We start from the raw sequence: 23,633 nt of genomic DNA, 5'->3' as shown, positions 1-23,633 counted from the left end.
TGTTGGAATGGGAGGAGTGCTGGGTATCTAGCAACTGACTTCTAAACTCAGGAGCTCAGAGTTTTCCCAGCGTAGGCCCTGCTATAGTGACAAGGTCCTGATGCCTTAACACGTAGTTTGTTTCATCCATGAATCTTTGAAGCTGTAGTGTTCTGCAATAGATTGTAACCTCTTAAAGTGAAGGGCATTTTTGAGCTCTCATGTTTGGTTCTTAACATTGTGTTCAATGGAGACTTCTCTTTTTCATACAAGGGGTAATATAATGAAGGTATTGTTACTGGAAATGGCTGGAGTATAAAATGCTTTCCATAAAAAATATGACAAGGTTTTATCAGGTAGTACATCTGTCAGGATGAATTGGCATCTGTTCAGATGAATCCAAGACACAGGATGCCCAGCTTTCATTCAGATTACGGTCCAGTTCCTTCAGCCATTTCTCCCTCACCCAACTCTTCTCTCCTGGACAGAAGGCTGTGAAATTCCTCCTAAGGTTTTGTTTCCCAGTGTCATCAGACCGTGTAGCCTGCTTGGCAGAGAGGCTTCTCCTAGGTTGCTTTCTTTGGCAGGGAAGATTGGGACCTCCTATAAAGTTACTGGGGCGTAGGCAGGAGTTGGCAGTGCGGTGTAAGATTCTGCGCTGCTTCCACGGCTACAGGTGTTGTTTTCCTCTGGTCCCTTCCACACACACAGGCTAATTTTTGTCTTTTACCTAGCAGTATGCCTCCATAATTTCCTAAAAAATGGTATTAGTCATATAAAGGAAGAATCATAGCCATTGAGGAACTTAATTTCCTAGTAAGTTTTATGGTGTGCCCCACAAGCACTGGCATTCAGTCCTGTGCCAAGTGCAGTGTGTCTCCACATGGCCTCCTTTGGGCCATGTGGTAGTTAGGATAACCAGGACTCTGCTGCATATTGAAGAGGATGTGGCACTCCAGTAAGGGAGTCAGCTAAACTTCTTACACTTTCTCCCCAGGAGCACATATTCACCATCTCCTTGGATGTGTTGTGAGCAGCAAACACTAGCAGTTGCTATGTACCCTGAGGTTTTGTTAAGGCATTTTTGTGATTGGAACATACTATGACAAAGCATGTTGTCAAGTTAAGGGCTTTTAAGATGATGTTTGCATTCATGAGCATCTCAAGCAGTAGCTTGTGGCAGTTGAATAACCTCTAAGGGTCATAAACCAGTTTTACTGACATGTTCCCTGAAGCCAGGGAACAGTTCCCAGAAATCTACCTTTATGTGACCTCTTGCATAATCCATCAAAAAGTGAATGGCTTCTTCATTTGTTTTTCGCAAAGACTCCTTGGCCTGGATATTTGTAGATGTGACTGTGGGATATTTGTTCAAGCTCTGAAGTAATTCTAGAAGGAGGCAGGCATGTGACCCACACAAGACAGAAACAAGCAGAAGTTGCACATTGCAACCTCCAGCTCAACCCACCAATCCTGCTCTGCAAATGTGTTTATTTGACTCACATAGTATTTCTTTATAAAACTTTTAAATTTGTTCATAAGCTATACAAACTGGGATTTTTGAAATTTAAACCTGGGCAACTGACTTGTCTGAAAAATTTTGGAAGGATTCAGCCTGACTGGGACACTTATTTTCCTGTGGGCAGGCATCCGTGGAGTTGAGAGCTGTTCCCTTGAAGGTGGGCCAATGACTGGCCATGCATTTCCGTGTGGCCTCCAATCTCCTGTGTCCCTGTGGATCACTCAGGAGGGGGCATGAGGTGGAGGAGAAGAGGCACCATGGGCCATCATGGAGACAGCCTTTTGCATTTAAATTCATGTGAAGCTTTGATAAGCAAAGAAGATGCTGTACTCAGCCAACAAGAGTTCGTCTATGTAGTCTTTGAACAGACAAAGAAAGAAACTGGTTTCTTGCCTATGTAGGATGTAGTTCTTTGCAAACTTTCTCTGTGGGAAGAAATTAAATAGCCTCTGAGTTGGGTGGAAAGAAAGTTAAATGCTAAATCCCACCATTATTCTGAAGGAGTATATGGGTTGTTCCTGGGCTACTTTTGAGTTTTGAAAATGAAAACAAAATGATCTGAAAGCAACACATTTTGGATAGCACTTTTCACTTCGCTGGGATACCAAGATGAGTTCTTTCGGATCTTCGCACAGCTTCACGGTAAACACTGTTTAACATTCATATATATATATATATTTTTGAACCTCTACCAGGAAACTTATGATCACCTTTTGGAAGTCCCGGTCACTCGGGAGCAGTTAAACCACTACCGGAATGTGGCGGAAAATGCTCGAAGCGACCTTGCGGCAACTTTGGTCAAGTTTGAATGTGCTCAGTGTGAGGTAAGTTGTGCATGCCCCTGACTCAGAAATTACCTTCCCAGCTTCTTGTGAACTTAAGCAGCACAGAGGCAATTAGAAATAAGATGGTAAAATGAAGATTTATGGTTTTTAAAAAAGATTTTTTTTTATTTATTTGAGTGACAGAATTACAGAAAAAGGGAGATCTGGGGGTGAGGTGGGAGGGTAGGTGTGGAGATATATATAGAGAGAGAGGGAGGGAGAAAGAGATTCCGCACCTCAATTTTCTCCCCAAATGGCTGTAACACCTGGGGCTAGGCCAGGCTGCAGCCAGGAGCCAAGAGCTCTATCTGAGGCTGCCACATGGATACAGGGGCCAACGTGTATGGGCCATCTTCCATGGCTTTCCCAAGTGCATTAGCAGGGAGCTAGATCAAAAGTGGAGCAGTTGAATCAGTGTCCCTCAGGGATGCTGGCACAGTAGGCAGTGGCTTGACCTGTTGTGATCCAGTACCTGCTCTAAAACTAATGTTTTTTCTCTTACACTGTATCCATTCCCTAGAATTCTGAAAGGGTTTCGGGTGGTGGGGAATATCTGGCCTGTTGGGCTATATAAATCCTGAAAAATCATTTGGTCTGGCTCACTGGGACTCGACATTCAATAATCTATAGCAGGCTGACTTTTAAGTTGATAAGTTATTGTGGCCTGAAAATGAGGTGGTAGATATCCAGTTGTCTCTTGGGAGGAAAAGAAGGGTTCCCCCATATGTGGATGCCATGCATCACGGCAGAGTGTCTGGACTAGTTCCTAGATCTCGGCGGAGCTCAGGAATCATGAGAGGTTTGGGTCATTTGGTGGCTTTTGGTTGCTGCTCATGTGTCTTGGAGAATTTTTTTAAAGATTTATTTCATTTTTTATTACAAAGTCAGATAAAAAGAGAGGAGGAGAGACAGAGAGAAAGATCCTCTATCTGCTGGTTCATTCCCCAAGTGGCCACAATGGTAACAGCTGAGCTGATCCGAAGCCAGGAGCCTGGAGCATCCTCTGGGTCTCCCATACTGGTGCAGGATCCCAAAGCCTTAGGCTGTCCTCGATTGCTTTTCCAGGCCACAAGCAGGGAGTTGGATGGGAAGTGGAGCAGCTGGGACATGAACTGTCATCCATATGGGATCCCGGGGCAGTTGCAAGGCAAGGATTTAGACACTAAGTCACCGCACTGGGCCTGACATATGGGCATCTTTAAAAAAATTTTTTTATTTTGATGATCTTTACATAGTTTATTAGGGCTAAAAGGGTCCTTCTTATATCTGGGGAAGGTGGGGAGACAAAGGGCAAAGTCACACCCACCCTCCCAACCATCCCAGGTTCCCTGATTGGGGGCATGCTCTGAGGGCACTGCTGAAGTGGTTTTGACAGTTCAGTGGTTCTAAATTGCTGCCAATATCGCCATTCCAAATACAACGAAATCTCTCCAGAATCTGCTTGTTGACATGGTTCACCTTGCCCAGATTTTCACTGCCAACACTTGGCTGGGGTAGTTAATCAATTTGTTCTGTCCTCTATTCCGGTACCAGGTGTCCTATGCAATGTTCCAATGTACTGCCATATCCTCCATGTGCACCTGAATATTGCTGTTCACTGCTCTGTCTGAGCCTCTGAGGAGGCTCTGCTTTGATATATGTACTCCAAAGTCAAATCATGGAACCTACATTTCTCTTCATGGTTGGGGTTCTGAGTCCAGCAATTCAGTTGGGGGAATCCCCAAAGAAACTTCATCTGAGGTGATCTCAGACCAGATTCTTGTGGGTGCTTGACAATACAGGGTTTGGCACAGACTGTTACCCCAATCAGTTTATGTACACACTGGTGGTTGCAATGACTGGATCAGTTCTGCCTCCAGCCCTGTCTTCTACACAAAACAATCAGTGTTGTAGCCCAGCCCGATCCTGGCCACCACACTTGGCCCTTACGCAAACCAGTGGGAGCTGCAGCCTAGTTGGGAGCAACCTGCAATATCCCCGCGAGGCCTGCCCCCTGTCCTGATTCCTGTGCTTGCCAAGTATGTAGAGCAGACTGGTCCAGTCTGTCCAACATCCCGTTCAGCTCTCTTGCATGTCACTGGGCACTGAAGCCCCAAGGAGCCCCACGATCCAGCTCACACAGGTGCTGATGGGTGTCATTCTCTGTCTCGCCATGCCTGCCCTAGTCCGAGTTCTCATGCTCACCAGATGGAATGTCAAACCCAAGAGGGAGGTGCCCACTGTTTCCCCCTCTCGAGTCATGCGTTCTTCAGGTGGCTCTACAGTTTGGCTTGACAAAATTAGCCCCAGTGCCAGCATCTGCCAGCTGATGCTGTGGCAGAGCCCAACCAACCCACACCCACTCTGATTTATGCCTGTGTAGTAGGAATAGTCAACCCAGCCTGGCTTTTCCCTGGTCCAGCTCACATGAGGCCAACAGGTGTTGTAGTTCTGCCCGGTCTGGTCTGCCCCCATCCCTACTCATGCTCTCCAGTGGAAATGGTGATTTAACAGGGGAACCCCAAGCAGCCCCACTACTGGCTTTGCCCCCTCTCTACCTGAGCCCCCTCCCAGTTCTTGCTTGTGCTGGTTAGGTTCCATGGTCAGGTCCGGCATGGCCTGCCTCACCTTGGCTTTTGCCAGGGGGTGCTTAACCTGGCTCAGGCTGGTGGGGGATCAGGCGGTGGGGGATCAGACTGGGGGAGGTTTCTGCTCTTGCCAGTGAGCTAAGGTTGGCTTGGCCCTGCCCGGTCTGCCCTCTTCTAAAACCATCCCACACATATTAGCTAAGAGTTGGAATTACTCTGCCCAGGCTACCCAACACCCAGGCCTGAAACATGTGCTCACCAGCAGGAGTTATGACCCCAATAGGGAAGCTTCCCAGCTTCCCCCACTTGGTACCCTCCCTGACCCAGATCTTACATGTGCCAGCAGGTGCTAGGCCCTTGTCTGGCTTAGCCTGCCCCTCCATCTTGGCCTTTGTATGAGTTGGAGGATGTTGTGGCCTGGCCCATCTCACATCCTGTTTTAGGATGCACATGTGGGGGTTTCAGCCTGGACATGCCCAGCCTGTTTCCAGCCCCTGCACCTGTGAGTGTCAGCAGGTTCCATGGTCACTCCTAGCTACTCAGCCAACCACCACCCCAACTCTTAAGCTAACTAGCAGGATTGGGTTATTTCCACAGGGTTGGGCCCACTTATGTTCTGCAGAATCTACCCCCGCAAATGATTGTCTCACATGCTGGTTAGTGTCATACCCTGCCTAATAGATGTAACCCATCCCCTATTCTGACACTCAGTCAGGTACTGGGATCTAGTCAGCAATGTTCGGTGCTAACAGCCCATCTCAGGACTTCCATGTGGGCTGGTGAATCAGTCTGACCCATACAGATCTTCTGGACTCTCCCCTCCAAACCACCAGGTCTCATATTCCCCTCACTTACCTGCAAGTACAGTAGCCACGATGCTGGGGGTCACACAGGATTCATTCCTCACCTACACGCACAGTGGGCTTATCCATGGATGTCCCTAGGCAGCAATTACATATCCCAAAGTCTCTAGAGCCTGCCGCCGGGCAGCCAGCACACACAGCCCAGTGCCACTTGGCACACTGGCCACCCAAAACCCAGGACTAGCTCACCGCTTGGCAGTGGTGGTTGTGACCAGGGACCCAAGTATTGAGTTCGACCTGGCTCAGGTACCCTGAGCAGCCGGCATGCTGCTGGATGCTCCCCCCTCCACCGAAGCCCTTTGGTTGAACTCCCCTTAGGTCCCTCCCACTGCAAGGACATGGGCATTTTAACTGGTGTTTAATTCAGGCCAAAGACATGCCACTAAATTAACCTTTTGATGCACTTTTCATCAATGTTTTGAAGAACCCTTTTGTATTGTTCAGCATTCTGATGCCACAGAATTCATAACAGTTAAAATGTGTAAATTCTGCAAGTATTTTTCCTTTTTTCCCCCATTTCTTACTCAGAAGTGTAAACATGCGTTTTTTTTTCTTTGTCATCAAAATTATGGTCCAGAAGGTCAATGGAAGAAGCTTAACGTTGCCCTGAGTTGTGTGGATTTACTTAGGAAACAGTTGTGGCCATGACTCACAAGTAGTATTTGTAGGTTCCTTGTTGATCAGCAACAAAACAGATTTAGAACATGAGTGGCCACTGTAAAAATATTTCATTGCTTCTTGTAATATTCCCAATAAATATCTCTGGAGTGAGACTGAATCAACCTCCCATTGCTTAACTGGTTTTCATGTTCAGATTGAGTATGCGCACTAGGGCACACATTGTGATACAATGGGCTAAGCTGCTGAGTAACATCCCACTTTGAAAGGTCGCAGCTCCTCTGCTTTGGATCCAGCTCCCTGCTCATGCATCCTGGTGGGCAGCAGGGGATGGTTCAAGTGCGGGCTCCTGCCTCCCACGGGGGACACCTGTGTGAAGCTCCTTGCTCCTGGCTGTGGGCTGGTCCTAGCTCCTGTTGTTGGAATATACTTGTGAAACGAAGCAGTGAATGAAAGATATGTCAGTGTTTCTCTGCTTTTTAAGTAGGTGAAAATGAAATAAAAATGAACATTAAATGTATGAAGTGTATTATTCAGCATAATTCCCCACTTGTTCATACAGGCACAAATATGAAAAAGAAAATACTGTTGGATTAAGTCATGAAGTAAGCAATGAAATTTTAAATTGTGCTTTTGAGACTTTAAAGGTACTGCATCATTTTCCTGTTTTCCCTTCATTGCCTGTTAGCTCCGGGATCTCCGCTCCAAGATGCTTGCTAAAGAAGTTTGCTTTCAAGAGCTCAAAGCCGAAATGGAGAGCTATAAGGAAAACAATGCCAGAAAAACATCCCTCCTCACTTCTTTGAGAGACAGAACGCAGGAGCTGGAGGAAGAATCTGTTGCACTTGCCATGTCTAAAACTAAAGCAGAAATCATGGCTCAGGCTGCAGCGAAGGAGAACCAGGAACTCAGGAAAACAGCTGTGCAACTCGATGAGAAGTTCCGGTAAGCATATGGCAGTATAGCTCCCCCCCATGATACAGATCTATAAGCATAAGGGATCAAGTCTCCTTCCTCTTTATCTCCCTCTTCTACTATTTGTCACCAAGTTAATTACAATGCCATAGTCATTCATTTCACAACACACAGAACTGTGCTAAGTAGATGTAGCTTAGGGATACAAAGTTTTGTAATGAGTTGGGAAGAGTCATTTTAAGTGGCAGGCAAGTACACAGAAGGAGGTATGTATTCAGGAGCAAGTTCTAGAATTAATCTAGAAGCCAGAGCATTCTAAAGTGCTACCAAAACTTCCTGTGAGATTTTATTACCAGTTCATGCAAACCTAGGTTTTCTACACTTATTTTTCAGAGTTTGCATATGATAATTGTGCCTATAGAGAATACAGTGTGACATTTCAGTATGAGTAGGTCATGTGCAGTGACCACATCAGTGGCACTTCCATCACCCTAAACTTACTTCTAACTTGCCTCTTTGTGTATCTTTGTGTTCATACTTAGTTCTTTTTTTTAAATTATTTTTAATTCGTTAATTACATTGTATTATGTGACACAGTTTCATAGGTACTGGGATTCTCCCCACCCCTCCCCAAACCCTCCCACCATGGTGGATTCCTCCACCTTGTTGCATAACCACAGTTCAGGTTCAGTTGAGACTCCCCCATTGCAAGCATATACCAAACATAGAGTCCAGCATCCTATTGTCCAGTCAAGTTCAACGGCTTCTTAGGTATACCCTCTCTGGTCTGAAGACAGAGCCAGCAGAGTATCATCCGATCAATTAAAAGCTCCAACATACCATCAGCAAAAATTTACATCATTATGGAATTAATTGATATAGTAATGAGTAACCAATATGTTAAAAGTAAATGCGAGTTCTTAACCACCTTCTGTGACCACCTCATTGACATTTCAATTTTAGTTTATACACAACATATAACATACATAACATAACATGTTATACATAACATCGTATCATCTTAAATTAAGGCGAACATGTGGTATTAACCTTTTGGGATTGGCTCATTTCCCTTAGCATTATGGTTTCCAGTTTGGCCCATTTGGCCATAAAGAACTGCATTTTGTTTTTTTTAATAGCTGAGTAGTATTCCATGGAGTAGATGAACCATAGCTTTGTTATCCAATCCTCTGCTGATGGGCATTTTGGTTGTTTCCATGTTTTTGCAATTACTGATTGTGCTGCTAGTTCATACTTAGTTCTGATGAATGCTATTTACTGAGATAAAACTTGGAACTAGGTGCTTCTAAAATATACATTTTGAAAAGATTTATTTGAAAGGCAGGATTACAGAGAGAAGGAGCAACAGAGAAAGAAGTCTTTCATCCGCTGATTCGCTCTCCAGATATACCAACACGCCTGAGCATTTTTGCACTTGCTGTCTCTAGTTCTTCTCTCTGGATTCCAGGAAACCACTCATGATCTTCATCAGTGGGCACACAGTGCAAGTTAGGTGATCTGCCCTGTGAGCTGCATCAGTTATGGTTGAGACCTCTTCCTGAGCCACTTTCTTCTCCGGGCCTCCAGGACACTACCTGTGCCCTTAACATACTCTTTGAGCTATTCTCCTTTGCTCTTCTTCAGTTTCTTAACTTCAACTGTTGGAGTGCTTCAGGGCTAGGTTCTCAAAACTTTTGTTTTTTCATTCTAAATCCTCTTCCATGGTGCTGTCATTCAGTCTCATGGCCTTCCATGCAATCTAAACGCTGAGGACCCCCCACATCAGTGTGGCTGTCCTGAGCCTCGTTCGAGACATCAAGGCAACGTTGTCATATAGCCTATTTGGACATCTCTATGTGGACATACAATGAGTTTCAAACTTAACATGTCTAAAACTGGTGCTGCTACAAAAATCTGTATACCTTCTCTCACTTAGATATAATTCCATTTTTTCGTCAATCAATTCAGAACCCTTGATCTCTCCCTCTGCAAATCCCATCAAATTTTTCTTCAAAATAATTCTGAATTTTAACTGCTTCCCATTGTCACAGTTATTTCTTCTAATTTTGTCTAAATCACTAGCTCTTCTCACCTGTTTTATTGCAATAGGTATAAGGGGGCTTCAAACATTTTAGAAAGAGTTGTGTTATCTTTTAATTCCATTTCTTCTTGAGTGATTAGAAACTCCTGTGTATGTTACAGCAGCACCTCTGCTACTCATATCAACAGACCCCTGCTCCTGGTATCTTTTTTTTTTTTGTCTTGGTTTGTGCTTTTCTTCACAAACATAGTAACTGGGGGCTGGTGCTAGTATCAGGCTAAGCCTCTGCCTGTGGTGCTGGCATCTCATATAGGTGCCGGTTTGGGTCCCAGCTGCTATACTTATCTAGATTCCTGCCAATGTATGTGGGAAAGCAGCAGAGGATGGCTCAAGTGCTTAGGCCCCTGCATCCATGTGGAAGATCTGGAAGTGTGGGGAGCAGGGTGCTAAAGCCGCTCCTGGGATTGGTAGGGGCCGTTGCAAGATGGCAGCTGGCCCAGGGCCAGGAGGTGGAATTGGTCTCACCAGCAGGTAAACAGGAAGCCACAGGGATAGGCTAATGCCCTCGATGTGATTACTGGCCTATCACGTAGTGCCAAGTGGACCCACGGGGAGAAGTGATTGGTGGAGAATGATATAAAAGTAGCCGGTAAAAGCTAGGCGGGGATGGACGGACAGATGGATGGATGGATGACGACGACGACTACTACGACAAGAAAGAAGGGGAGGAGAACGAGGGCCGGAATGAGAAAAATAGGGCAGGGGAAGACGGACAGGGAAAGTGGAGAGAGGGCTGGAGAAGCGGCAGAGGAAAGCTAAGTGCAATGGGGACAGGGGCAGCGGAAAGAAGGGTTTAAACACAGCAGCTTTTTTTTTTATTTTTTATTTATTTATTTATTTTTAATTAATATTTAGCATTATGTGACAGTTTCATAGGCTTTGGGAATCCCCCTCCCTCTCCCCTCCCCCCTGGTGGATTCCTCCACCTTGATGCAGCATTACAGTTCAAATTCAATCAAGATTCTTTCCTTGCAAACATATATTAAGCATGGAGTCCAGCTACTTATTGTCCGGATGGGTTGAACAGTTTCTTGGGGAGACCATTTCTGGTCCGAAGTCAGAGCTGGTATAATATCATCACAGTCAATTAAGAGTATACAAAGAGCTACAAAACAACCAAAATGTCAAAACAAACAAGCCACTCAAGAAATGGGCACGGGAAATGGGCAAACACTTCACAAAGGAACAAACCCAAATGGCAAATAAACATATGAAAAAATGCTCAAGTTCCCTGGCAATAAGGGAAATCCAAATTAAAACATCAATGAGGTACCACCTAACGCCAGTAAGACTGGCCCACATGAATAATAGCACCAACGACACTTGTTGGCGAGGTTGTGGGGAAAAGGGAACCCTACTCCACTGCTGGTGGGGCTGCAGGCTGGTACAGCCTCTATGGAAATCAGTATGGAGAATATTCAAACAACTCAAATTCAACATACCGTATGATCCAGCAATAGCACTCCTAGGAATATATCCAGAACACTTGTTCTATGAGAAACCAACATGCACTCCTATGTTCATAGCAGCACAATCAGTAATTGCAAAAACATGGAAACAACCAAAATGCCCATCAACAGAGGATTGGATAAGAAAGCTATGGTTCATCTACTCCATGGAATACTACTCAGCTATTAAAAAAAACAAAATGCAGTTCTTTGTGGCCAAATGGGCCAAACTGGAAACAATAATGCTAAGGGAAATGAGCCAATCCCAAAAGGTTAAATACCACATGTTTGCCTTAATTTAAGATGATATGATGTTATGTATAACATGTTATGTTTTGAATGTTATATGTTGTGTATAAACTAAAATTGAAGTATAGGTGAGGTGGTCACAGAAGGTGGCTGGGAACTCGCATTTACTTTTAACATATTGGTTACTCATTACTATGTCAATTAATTCCATAATGATGTAAATTTTTGCTGATGGTATGTTGGAGCTTTCAATTGACTGGGATGATACTCTGCTGGCTCTGTCATCAGACCAGAGAGGGTATACCTAAGAAGCCGTTGAACTTGACTGGACAATAAGATGCTGGACTGTATGTTTGGTATACGCTTGCAATGGGGAAATCTCAACTGAACTTGAGCTGTGGTTATGCAACAAGGTGGAGGAATCCACCATGGTGGGAGGGTTTGGGGAGGGGTGGGGAGAACCCAAGTATCTGTGTAACTGTGTCACATAATACAATGTAATTACTGAAGTTAAATAATAAATAATTAAAAAAAAATAACCACAATAAAAAATAAAAAAAAAAAAAAAAAAAGAGTCCCAATATAACATCAACAGCAATTTGCAATATTATGGAATTGACATAGTTTTGAGTAACCAGTATGTTAAAAAACAACAACAACAGCAGCAACAACAACAACAACAACAACAACAAAAAGAACAAAATAACAAAAAACAAGTCCTAACCACAACCTATGATTAGCTCATTGACATCTCAATTTTAGTTTATATACAGGACCGGACCGGCTGCTATATACCTTGAAAAGGCTATAGGGTACCATTCAGCTGTCTCATGTCTATTTCATTTTAGTATTTAGCCATTTGTTGTGTTGAAGTATAATTTTGTTGATCTTGGCCGATTTTGGGATAATCTAGACTGGCTTGTAACTCTAACAAGATATTTGTCGACATTTAATGTGCAGAACATTTTTTTTTTTGGGGGGGGTGTGCAGGAAAATCCTCAACACCATGGTGAGGAGTGACTAATCTTTGTGTCTGACCCAGCAAGGCATGAGCCAATCCATGCCAGCTCTTTCCTGTCAGATTTCAAGCTCTACTTTCTGTTGTTTGTCTATTTATTTTAGGGTTTTTTTTGTTTTTTTTTTTTTTAGTTTGTATGATTGTTTGTTTGCTGTGAGGGGTTTTCGAAGCGATCCGATGGTCACTGTGAGGGAGGGCGGGGGTCCAGAGGTGGAGCCAGGCTCGGACCAGAGAAAGCTCTCCTCCCTGGTCCCGAAGGACATTAATTGTTCTTCTGTGTCTGCTGACCGCTCAGGGCTTCTGGTTGTCTTTCCGATGACGTTGGTTTCTGTGCGGTGGTGTTTGGACCTCTTCCATCCCCTGCGGAAGCTCCGGTTGGGGGTGGGTGACCTCAGAGTACTCAGCCTCCGAGGGCATCCAATTCCCTGTGGCCTCCTTGGCAGTTGGGGTATAGTCCTTGTTGCTCGTATTAGTAGTTTGTGTTGAAGATCTGGGAGTCTTCGTGGTTGGGATCCAAGCTTCCTCCTTACCACCTGCTCCACTCTAGAGTGCCCCCCTACTCCACGCACATGACCTCCTGTTAAGAGGTTGTCAGGATCGCACCCGATTCCCCCCTCATGCATTGGTATAGTAGTTTTATTGTTGTTTAGTGCCGCTTTGAGTCTGTTGTCTATGAATTACCAGATTTGACCTTGATAAGCTATATTGTACTTTTTTTTTTCTCTCACTCTTTTTATGGTCTTGAAAGATTTCCCTGCACTCCCTCCCCATTACCGGTTAACATAGCGTATTGAGGGTATAGTAGGTTTTACAGTTTTTTGATGTAGATCTTAAGTATTCTGACATTAATTGTTGGTTTATAGATTATATCGCGTTATCTTATTGCATTGGATACAGGTTGTTAGAGATTGCACTAATATTACAATATACAGGTACTATCTTTCAAGTTGTCATCTTTTCATCTCAGATTAAGGCAAACATGTGGTATTTAACCTTTTGGGATTGGTTCATTTCTCTTAGCATGATGGATTCCAGTCGGGCCCATTTGTCCACAAAGAACTGCATTTCGTTTTTTTTAATAGCTGAGTAGTATTCCACAGAGTAGATGAACCATAGCTTTCTTATCCAGTCTTCTATTGATGGGCATTTTGGCTGCTTCCAGGTTTTTGCTATTGTAGATAGTGCAGCTATGAACATAGGCGTGCATGTTGGTTTCTTGTGTAGGAGATGTTCTGGATATATTCCTAGGAGTGCTATTGCTGGATCATATGGTATGCTGATTTTCAGTTGTTTGAGTATTCACCAAACTGATTCCCATAGAGGCTGTACAAGTCTGCAGTCCCACCAGCAGTGGAGAAGGGTTCCCTTTTCCCCACAGCCTCGCCAGCAAGTGTTGGTGGTATTATGTATGTGTGCCATCCTTACTGGAGTTAGGTGGTACCTCATTGTTGTCTTCATTTGGATTTCCCTTATTGCCAAGGAACTTGAGCATTTTTTCATATGTTTGTTTGCCATTTGAAACACTGCAGCTTTTGGCAGTGAAGAGTCCGGTTGCAGTTCCGGCTTTTCCCAGACCCTCCAGAGTATGCCTCGTCATTTTAGTGTTGCTGCTGGGTGGCCACACGGAAGAAGCTCTTGGCTTCCAGCTTCAGAGCAGTCCAGCTGTGGCTGTTACAGCAATAGGGAGTGAACCAGCAAATGAAAGATCTCTATCTCTCTGTCTCTCCTTCTCTCTGTAATTCTGTCTTTCAAATGAAAAATAAATGAATCTTTAAAAAAACACCAACACCAATGGCGTGACTTGGAGCAAATTAGATTCATTGTCCTTAGTTCTGGAATCTGGGAAACTCACGATTAGTTTGCTGGCCAGTTTTGATTCCTGGGAGGGCCCATTTCCAGGTTTCCAGGCAGCCGCTATCTTGCTGCCTCCTTGTGTGGTGGAGTGAGATTATCTCTCTTGTTCCTCCTCTGAGTACAGTAATCTTCACAAGGACTGCTCTCACAACCCACACATCTCCCAGAGTCCCCATCATGTGGGAGATTAAGCCTTCAATATATGTGAAAAGTTTTTTACATTTTATTATTATTATTATCATTTTATGATACAGTTCCATATTCCCTTATCCCCTCCCCAATTCCTCCCCCCCACCTAGTTCATCTATATCATTACTAACATATAGTTCTTCATACACACTCATATGTCCATCATTGAGGGCATGGACAATGGCAGAGAGTTCAGAATCCTATTGTCAAGATATAGTAAGCAGTTTCATTGTAAGTCCATCTTTGTCTGGAAGTAGAAATGCATACTACATTGTATCCTCACATCTGGATGTTAGTCTCCATTTCACAGCTACTGTACATCCCCTTAAATGTAAAGTCATAATACAAAATCAACAATAGAAAGAAAGAAATTTGCAATGCCATGAAGTTAAATGACATGTTACTAGATATGATCGTCTCCATTACACAGCTACTATACATCCCCTTAAATGAAGAGCCCCCAAACAAAATCAACATCAGGGAGAAAAAAGAATTTAACTACATCAAGAAGTTAAATCACATGCTATTAAATGACTAACGTGTAGCTGAAGAAATGAAAATCAAGAACCTTCTTGAAGAAAATGATGGCATTGCATGATCTACAAGTCATTGAATGATTTAATCAGAAGAAAGTGTTTTGAAGAGATGAAACTACAGAACTGAAAACAACAACACCCATGCTATACAGTTTCTGCTGATCTTTGTTGGTGAAGTGTGTCTCTTGTAGACAATAAATAGATGGGTTTTGTTTTTTAATCCGGTCTACTGATCTATGACGTTTGATTGAATTTAAGCCATTTACATTCAGGGTTTAATATGTGTGGGTGGTACTTTGGTCCTGTCATGTTAGGAATGGGTTGTTCATTGGTTTAGTCTTCTGTTGTCATTTTACTGGGATATTCTTCCCACTTGCCTTTGGTTTTGGTGGGTGCTATTCCTCTTCTCTGTCAAGAGAACATTTTGAAGTATTATTTGTAGGGCAGGTTTGGAAGAGGCAAATCCTTTTAACTTTACTGTGGAAGAATTTTATTTCTTTTTCAAAGACAAAGCAAAGCTTTGCTGGATATGTTATCCTAGGCCAACAATTTTTTTCTTTTAGAATCTGGAATATGTCACTCCATTCTCTTCTTGCCTGTAGAATTTCCCTTGAGAGACCTCCTGTGACTTTAATTGGCATTCCTTTATATGTCAATTGATTTTTTTCACGTGCACATTTAAGGATCTTTTCTTTATTTTCAATTGAAGAGAGCTTGATTATCATGTGTCTTGGTGAAGATCGCTTTTGATCAAGCCTGTTGTGAGTTCCGTGCCCCTCCTGGATGTTGTTTCCCAATTCTTTCTCCAGATTAGGGAAATTTTCCTTTATTATTTTTTTAAATACATTTGCAAACTCAGCTTCTGTTTCTGCACCTTCTGGGACTCCCATAACTCTTATGTTTGGCCTCTTAATAGTTTCTTTCAATTCTTGAATACTTTTTTTTAGCCTGATCCAGCTCTGCTTCCAGCTTTTTGTTTGCGTCCCCCTGATGACAGGAAATATCTTCCAATTCTGAGATTCTTTCTTCTGCTTGCTTCATTCTATTTTGGAGACTCTCCACTGTACTTTTAATGTGCTCTACTGTGTTCTTAATTTCTGATATACCAGCCTTGATTTGCTTTATTGCTTCCTTAAATTCTTTGAACTCTTTTTTTTAAGATTTATTTATTTTTATTACAAAGTCAGATATACAGAGAGGACCATCTTCCATCCGATGATTCACCCCCCAAGTGACCGCAAATGGCCGGTACTGTGCTGCTCCAAAGCCAGGAACCAGGAACCAGGGACCTCTTTCTGTGTTTCCCACGCGGGTGCAGGGTCCCAGTACTCTGGGCCATCCTCAACTGCCCTCCCAGGCCACAAACAGGGAGCTGGATGGGAAGCGGGGTCGCCGGGATTAGAACTGGTGCCCACATGGGATCCCAGCACGTGCAAGGCAAGAACTTTAGCCGCTAGGCCACGCTCCTGGGCCCAAATTCTTTGAATTCTTGCATGAGCTTCTTATTTTTTATCAGAAGCTTTAAAATTAGTCTTGTGGATTCTGTGTCCCTCATTTTTGTGATGTCTTCCTCAGTTAACTCTGAGGTTGGCATAGGGTTTTGCTCCTTTTGCAGGGGAGTTTTGGGTAGTATTCATGTGCCTTTGTCTCTTCTTTTGCTCTTGATCATTGTACTTCTGGTTGGTAGAGTCTTCTCCTTGGGGCAGGTTTCTAAGCTCTGTCACCCACAGGTCTACAATGCAATTTTACTTACTGCAGTTGGTACACAACTTTTTGCTTGCAGCCACTTGTGCCACACCCTCCAGTGAGTTCCAGGTCTGGGTTCTTATGTCAGATTTCCACCGTGGTCTCCACAGCCCCAGCTCCTGGCTCACCACTCTCCACCTCCTGTGATACTGTGCTTAGGCTGCACCATTGCCTCTGCAACCTTTCTCCCACTTCCGGTTGGAGCAGGTCCCAGGATTAGAGAGACACCAGGTGTCCTATATAATTAGGTTGTTGGTGGTGCTAATCTTGTCAGACCCTGTTGGACGTTAGGTCTGGGTGCCACATGGACCTATTTAGACTTGCACGATGCCACAGTTGGTATTTTTTTTCCTGTGGGACTAGTGCAATCCATGGAACTCATTGAGTTCTCATGAGCTCAGCACTTGCGCAGTTCACTGTTGTTCCCTACAGTCCCAAAGCTATTGCCGCAGTGTGCAAAATGACACCTGACGTACCACTACTTCAGTTCTTGATCTGCTGGCCATCAGGTCTGAGGGCTACCCAGACCTGTCTTGGGTGGAACCTGTAGAATGCCATGTTGCTGCAGTTCACCGAGTCAGAAATGAGTTCACTCCCAGCTCAGCATATGCTCAGTCCTTTCCCTTGCCTTTGCCTCCTTACGCAAAATGGCACCCAATTCAGTTTAATGGGGCTGACTGGGCTGTGAAATCCACCCTGTTTTTGCACTGCCCATCTGGGATCTACTGCTCTGTTTCTGCTTCTGGTCAAATCAAACAGACCAGCAGGACAGACAGTTCTTTGTCTGGGTTCCCCTCCCAAGCTCCCAGTGAAAGTCTCTTACCACCTGGTTGCTGGTGGAGTTCCGGCTGCTGCTGGAGTTCAGATCACCGTTAGCTGAATGCCACTGGAGTATCAGTCACTGCAACACCACACCGTTGTGTTGTCTGCTTTCCTGTGTCTGTCAGTCTCCAGGTACCCCTCTGCTGTTGTTCTATCCTTTCCTAATTCCTGAAATATGTCCTCTCTGCTTCATCCTGGTTAAATGTTTTTCCGTCTGTTTAAACGTGTCCTTCCCCTATTCCGCCATCTTGATTCCCGAAATATGTGAATTTTGATGGGTTGGGCACAAACGTTTGATCCATAGCAGTGTCTTTCTTGCTTGTGTCATCCCTGCAGCCACAGCGATTCTGTTCTCTAACTCTGCCTTTCAATTAAATACAAAAAGTATTTAAAAAGAATTATATATATATATATATGTTGCAAATTGTAATGAGTATCCATATGTGTTCCTATTTTCACATTCATGTGATTACATACTAAGAGTAGATTCCTGGAACTTTGTTGATTCAAGAGAAATGTGAACAGATGTGGATGCAGTGCAGGAGCCTTTGGAATGGAGACCTAAGCTTGAGATCTTGAGATTAATGTATGGGAACTTAATGCGTAAATCAGTTACAGTCCTGGCATAAACTGTGCCTCGCCTGGGTCCAAAAGACTCAACAAATATTACTTTCCATATGCTAAAAATAAAAACTCAGAGAATGTTGTTAGTCTTTTATTGTGGTACAGTTTTTCTAAATAGAAATATTATATGCTTTTGAGTATATGCAATTACGTGCTTTGTTGATTTTGAATAGAGAGAAAAGATTTGCGATACACACTCAGCACAGTGAAACAGTAAAGCAATAATCATGCTTATTATCTAGTATATTGAAAAAATGTTACTAAATTACTGACATGATTCTCTAATTGTCCTTTAAAATGTAGTATTTTTTTATCACCTCAGTTTTTTAGCATATAAAGCATTAGAAAAAGACCACATTATTTTAACAAAGTTTTCTGAGATCTGAAAGTATTCATAACAGACCATCAGTCTCCTAATTTTCTTTGGCAATTCTGATACTCTGATACTCTTCAAAGATTCTGGCTGTGTGAAAGCTAACAATGATCAGTACGCATGATTGAGCACCCCTGTTTTGCAGAAGTGGGAAGTCCTGCTCCTGATGTGGTTCTTTGTGGTGGTAATGCCTGTCCCTGATTGAGGTCCCTTATGGCTCATGTGTAACAAAGCCAAGCAAGCTCCCTGAAAGCTAGGGAGCAGCACTGTCCTTCTCCAAAGGCCCAGTGAAGACCCAAGGCCAAGTGAACCATGACGACTTAGGGAAGGCACCTGTGTGCATACTAGAAGCCTCTACTCTGGATATCCTAACGGTGAATTATAGGAGGCAAAGAGTACATCTCCCTTCCTGTTGTTGGGAATGGGTACCAGGGGATTTTACACACTTCTGCAAAGTGCAGCTGCCCGGAAACAGCTTCTAAGCCTCTCTGTCCTTTACAGGCTTGAGTGTGGCCTGGGAGGCTGTGCTGTGCTTGGACTCACACACATTAGTGATTTCCCCTAGACAGCTTGAACTCTGGTTTGATTTTCCCAAGGTTACTTTCTGCTATGTTAAACCCTCCCTTATTGTTATTTGCCTGATAGAAAGTGTTTGAAGGAAAACGAAGAGAATAAGGCCCAGATCTCAGAGAGCTGCAGGAAACATCAGGAATTTCTCACCCAGCTGCATGACTGCTTGGATCCAGACAAGAAGGAAGAAAAGACATCGGATGAGGAAGTCATTGTGAAGGTGTTTGTGCATGTTAACAAGTGGTCATTCTGAGAGGTGACATGGCAGGAAGTGTTGCAGCCGTGACAGGGGGTAGCAGGGTTGCAGGACAGGAGGCCACATGTGTCACAGTGTGACCTAGCATAAGCCACGTCACCCCTCTGGGCCTCCATTCCAAGATCCTTTCTAACATTTGTTGGTATAAATTGCTCTCCAAAAGGGATTCATTATTTTGTCTAAGATATATTTGAGTTGTCTGATATAACAAATCATTCATTTCTATGATGTTTTTTAAGGAATTTATTTTTGTTCTTACAAACATAGACACAGACAAAATCAGCTGAGTGTTGTTTTGGGGTATTCTTACTGAGTGTAAGGTCAAGGTGAGTTTTAATTTAATTTACTCCTTAAATTCTACATGAAAACCAAATTGTAAACATCCTACCTAAATGGGAGAGTGCCATTGGGATAGAGAGCTGTGATGTCACCTGGAGAATCCATGTGGTGGATACTTCCATCTCTGGAAGTATTTTTGAGCTCGGGTATCGTTGCCTCCTGAAAGATTTGCATGTAGCCCTTATTTGTTTATTTATTTATTTATATTTGAAAGGCAGATTCATAAAGAGAAGGAGAAACAGAGAGAAAGATCTTCCGTCTGCTGATTCACTCCCTAAATGGTCACAATGGTTGGAACTGAGCCGATCTGAAGCCAGCAGCCTGAAGTCAGGACTTTCTTTCAGTTCTCCCACTTGGGTGCAGGGGACCAATTACTTGGGACATCATCTTCTACTTTCTCAGGCACTTAAGCAGGGTGCTGGATCAGCAGTGGAGCATCCGGGACTAGAACCAGTATCCATGTGTGATGCCAGCATTGTAGGTGGCAACTTTACCAGCTATGTCAAAATGCTGGCCCCATCAGACAGTTGTTGTTAAAGGTTGCCTCTCAGTTTTGTACCTGTAAGGTTCCATGATGCTCTCTGGAAGCTGCAGGAAGTAGTCCACTTCATTCATGGGTATAGACTGCTCTGTGCCCTCATGGGTGCTGGGTACACAATGCCTTCCCTCCTCTCTGACTGTGGCTAACACATGACCAATGCTGTGGAAGTCCACACACCACAAGCAGTTTAAGGGGTTGAATTTCAAGGCAAGCAGCAGGGAAAAGAAAAGGGAATTCAGAGGCTCCTTCTTGCATGGCACCCCTTGCTCTTTCAAAGATGTCTGCTACAGGCTAATCTGGGTGTTTGTCCTGTATCACTCCTGCCCTTCAGCTTCCTGTATTTCTAATGTTTGGATATCCAGGGACTGACTGAACAGGGAGAGACAGCCCTCCCAAGGTCAGCCAATGCTCAGAGATGGCAAATGAGTCGCCTGGAAGCGCTGCTGCTGTGCAAACAAAACTCAGTTTACACCCTGCACTTTCTCTCTGGCCTCTGCACTCCTGAGCTATCTTTCTCCCTGTTAATCCTCCCAGGGCTAAATGCCAGAAAGCTGTGAATAGCTGCAACTCTATAGAACCATTAAAATAACCCAAAGGAGCCCATCTGAAGCCTGCTGATTGGCGCTGGTGCTGCCCTGGGTGGCCCTGGTAGCACAGCACGTCCCCTGCACTCAGGAGCTGTGACAGAATGTCTTCTCTGGGGTGACTATCTCCTGATCTCTTGGCCTCACCATCTCTGAATGATGATGGAACTTGGAAGTCACAACTGACAGCTGGACTCTGGAAGTTCAGCTCCCCACCCACCAGAGCAGGTGGCTATTTGTAAAACAAACAGGAAATCTGTTGCTTAGCGGAGGCTGCAGCCTCATGGATGTTTGCCTGAGAGGTGGAACAAGAATTTCAAAACCATGCCTTCACTTGTTCATGGTCTTGTAGACAGCTGTACCCTTACTCCCAAAGATCTTTGGTGCAGCAGCAACATTCCTTTGCTATTCATTTATCCACCAAAGCACAGTGAGTGCTTCAGACTAAGTCTATGTTTCTGTATAGCTTTGATCATCATAAAGACCGTGAATGAATAAATAAGTGTCTAATGTTATCTCAGTAGTGAAGGATGTAATGGAAGTACGAAAGTCCACACTCAGGGGGTGTGACAGTAGGAGACTGACTTAGGGTAACTGGCCAAGGAGTGAGTCTTGGGGGACATTTTGCAGGAGCTTAGAGAAGAGGCATGTAACTGTGAGGGCAAGAATCTGGAAGAGGAGGCCGTGCTGAGCTGGGTGTGCTGAGTGACGTTAAACGTATGTCACTGTCTCTGGCGTGTAGGGCTGGCCAGTGGCTGAGGTTAAGGAGGCTGCTTGCTTTTGTTTTCTGTCCTTATGAATCTTGTGTGAAAGTTCCCAGTAAATTCTTGTGAACAACATAGAGAGCAAAAAGGCCTGTTCATCGTAGCCATGCTCCCTTCCCCTCGCTCTGCAGTGTAACCACTGTTGAACATATTATTCAGAATATTTCTGTGCTCATATTAATACAAGGGAGAATTTTGAAAAGTAGTAGTCCTGGGTGCAGTGGGTTAAGCCAACCTTGACACTCACATCCTGTATTGGAATTCCAATTCAAGTGCCAGTTACTAGATTTCTGACTCAGCTCCCTGCTAATGCATGTGGAAAGGCAACCGATGATGGCCTGTCACTCCCATGTGGGACTGGGATGGAATTCTTGACTTCTAACTAACTCGGCCTAAGCCCTAGCTGTTTGGGGCATTCTTTCTCTCTCTCTTTTTCTTTGAAATAAATAAATCTTAATAAACAAACAAGCAAACAAACAAAAAAACCCTTCAGCCAGCCAACCAACCAACCAACCAACCAACCAACCAACCAACCACGGGTGCCAGATGGCTCCTGGAGTGCTGCAGGCATAAGTGTTTGTGCTGGATGCTTTGCTTGGTGTGTTGTCTGTTGGGAGTTCTGTGGGACGTCACCTGCCTGAGTGGTCAGCTGCCAGAGACCTGGAGGCTTTAGGATAACCTTCCATCATCTGCCTTAAGGCCACCTTGTCAATCATTTGGATCTGGCTGCTGAGTTTGCACCCAGCAGCAATTTCCAGGTTGCCTTTGAAGTGATAATCTTGGCGTCTCCTCCAGGGGTAGTGTTTTTTCTGTTGTTGCAGGGGGAATGCATGGTGAGTTGCCACCAAAGAAAGTGGCACGCTTCATTGTCACAGAACAGCAGTAATCGCTTTCTCTTCAGCTTAGGGAACTGTGCAAGGAAAACGCTGTGCTGAAAGGAAGGATTGTAACTCTTGAAGAGACTATAAACGTCCATGAGATGGAGGCAAAAGCTAACAGAGAAACGATCATGCGGCTGGCTTCCGAAGTCAACAGAGAGCAGAAGAAAGCTGCCTCCTGGGCTGAAGAGAGAGACCAGTTGGAGCAGGTACAGTACCTGTGGTCCTGTGTGTGACGCAGACCAGTGGGGAGGAACTGAGGGACTAAAACAGGCCATTCAATAAACCTTTTTTTTTTTTTCCAATTGGAAAAAAAGAACTTAAAGAGGAAAGGGTTTGCTGTGTTTACTGGGGTTTAATAAGGCCTTTTAAATTTGAATTTTATTTTAAGCAAAAAGTACAAAACTCTTACATTTTTAAAAAAATTTTATTTTTATTTTCTTAAAAGGGCAGAGAGTGGGAGGGAAAAGAGAGAGAAAGAGAGAGATGTCTGTCTGCTGGTTTACCCCTCAAATGCTATCAACAACCAGGGTTGGGCCAGACTGTTGCCAGGAGCCCAGAATTGCATCTAGTTCTCCCATGTAAGTGACAGCGACCCAGTACTTGAACAACACCCACTGCCTCCTAGGGTGCACAGTACCGGGGAGCTGGGTTGGTGGCAGAGAAGTCATGACTCCAACTAGGCACTCTGATTTGAGTTAGAAGTAACGTTAAGTGGTGACTCACCACTGCACTAAATGCTTGCCCATGCTCACAGAGTTCTCAGTGTAATGTAGGGTAAGATACAGGGTGCGAGGTTCTTCCCTTCAATCTCCCCCATAACCACTGGATTGTCTTTTTGGAGGTACCTTATGTATGTCTCTAGAGTATGTCTATGGAGCACAATACATGTTTTATATATGACGTGTATAACCCAAGTGCTAACACATTCTGTACACACTGTATTTTTTTCTTCCATCTGTAATAATTCTTGTGTGTCATGTATCACATAAAGACAAAAATCCTAGATGTAGACTTGTTGGAGCAAAGGAGACAGATATTGTAATTTTGAGAGATATTGCCCAAGGGATGTGACCAAAATATAAATTTTAATTTACAGAGTGAATCGCTTGTTCTTCTAAAATTTGTTAGAACCTGTTTAAGCATGAGAGCTAATACTGCAAATTTAACACTCTATAATCTTTTTTAAGTTTCTTGACAGATTCATTATGGAATTACTAACAAAGACCCATTTCTCAAAACAGAAATAAGCTAGTGTAATTGGCCAATAAAAATATGTGGGAGAAAAATAAATGGCCTGACATAGGAGATGGAAGGAAAAATCCATAAAGTCCCTCGGACTGAAGCAGGGGGAGGGTAGGGTTGATGTGTCCACCAGGGACCATTTTTTTAAGGTTTATTTTTATTGGAAAGGCAGATTTTACAGAGAGGAGGAAAGATAGAGAGAAAGCTC

General features: G+C 43.8%; 1 protein-coding gene across 1 annotated transcript in view; it reads left to right on the top strand.

The window, feature by feature from the left end:
- The window catches only part of CCDC170 (coiled-coil domain containing 170), a 116,337-nt gene that overhangs the window by 23,671 nt on the left and 69,033 nt on the right, over positions 1-23,633 (top strand). The window contains exons 2-5 of the mRNA XM_058664079.1: positions 2,197-2,325; positions 7,062-7,318; positions 18,894-19,038; positions 22,204-22,389. Coding sequence (XP_058520062.1) covers positions 2,197-2,325; positions 7,062-7,318; positions 18,894-19,038; positions 22,204-22,389 — 717 coding nt within the window. The remainder of the gene's footprint in view (positions 1-2,196; positions 2,326-7,061; positions 7,319-18,893; positions 19,039-22,203; positions 22,390-23,633) is intronic.

This window comes from Ochotona princeps, chromosome 1 (assembly GCF_030435755.1).
Source record: "Ochotona princeps isolate mOchPri1 chromosome 1, mOchPri1.hap1, whole genome shotgun sequence".
In the NCBI taxonomy this organism is placed as follows: Eukaryota; Metazoa; Chordata; class Mammalia; order Lagomorpha; family Ochotonidae; genus Ochotona; species Ochotona princeps.
The sequence above is the reverse complement of the archived record's forward strand: the minus strand, read 5'-3'. Positions and strand labels throughout refer to the sequence as shown.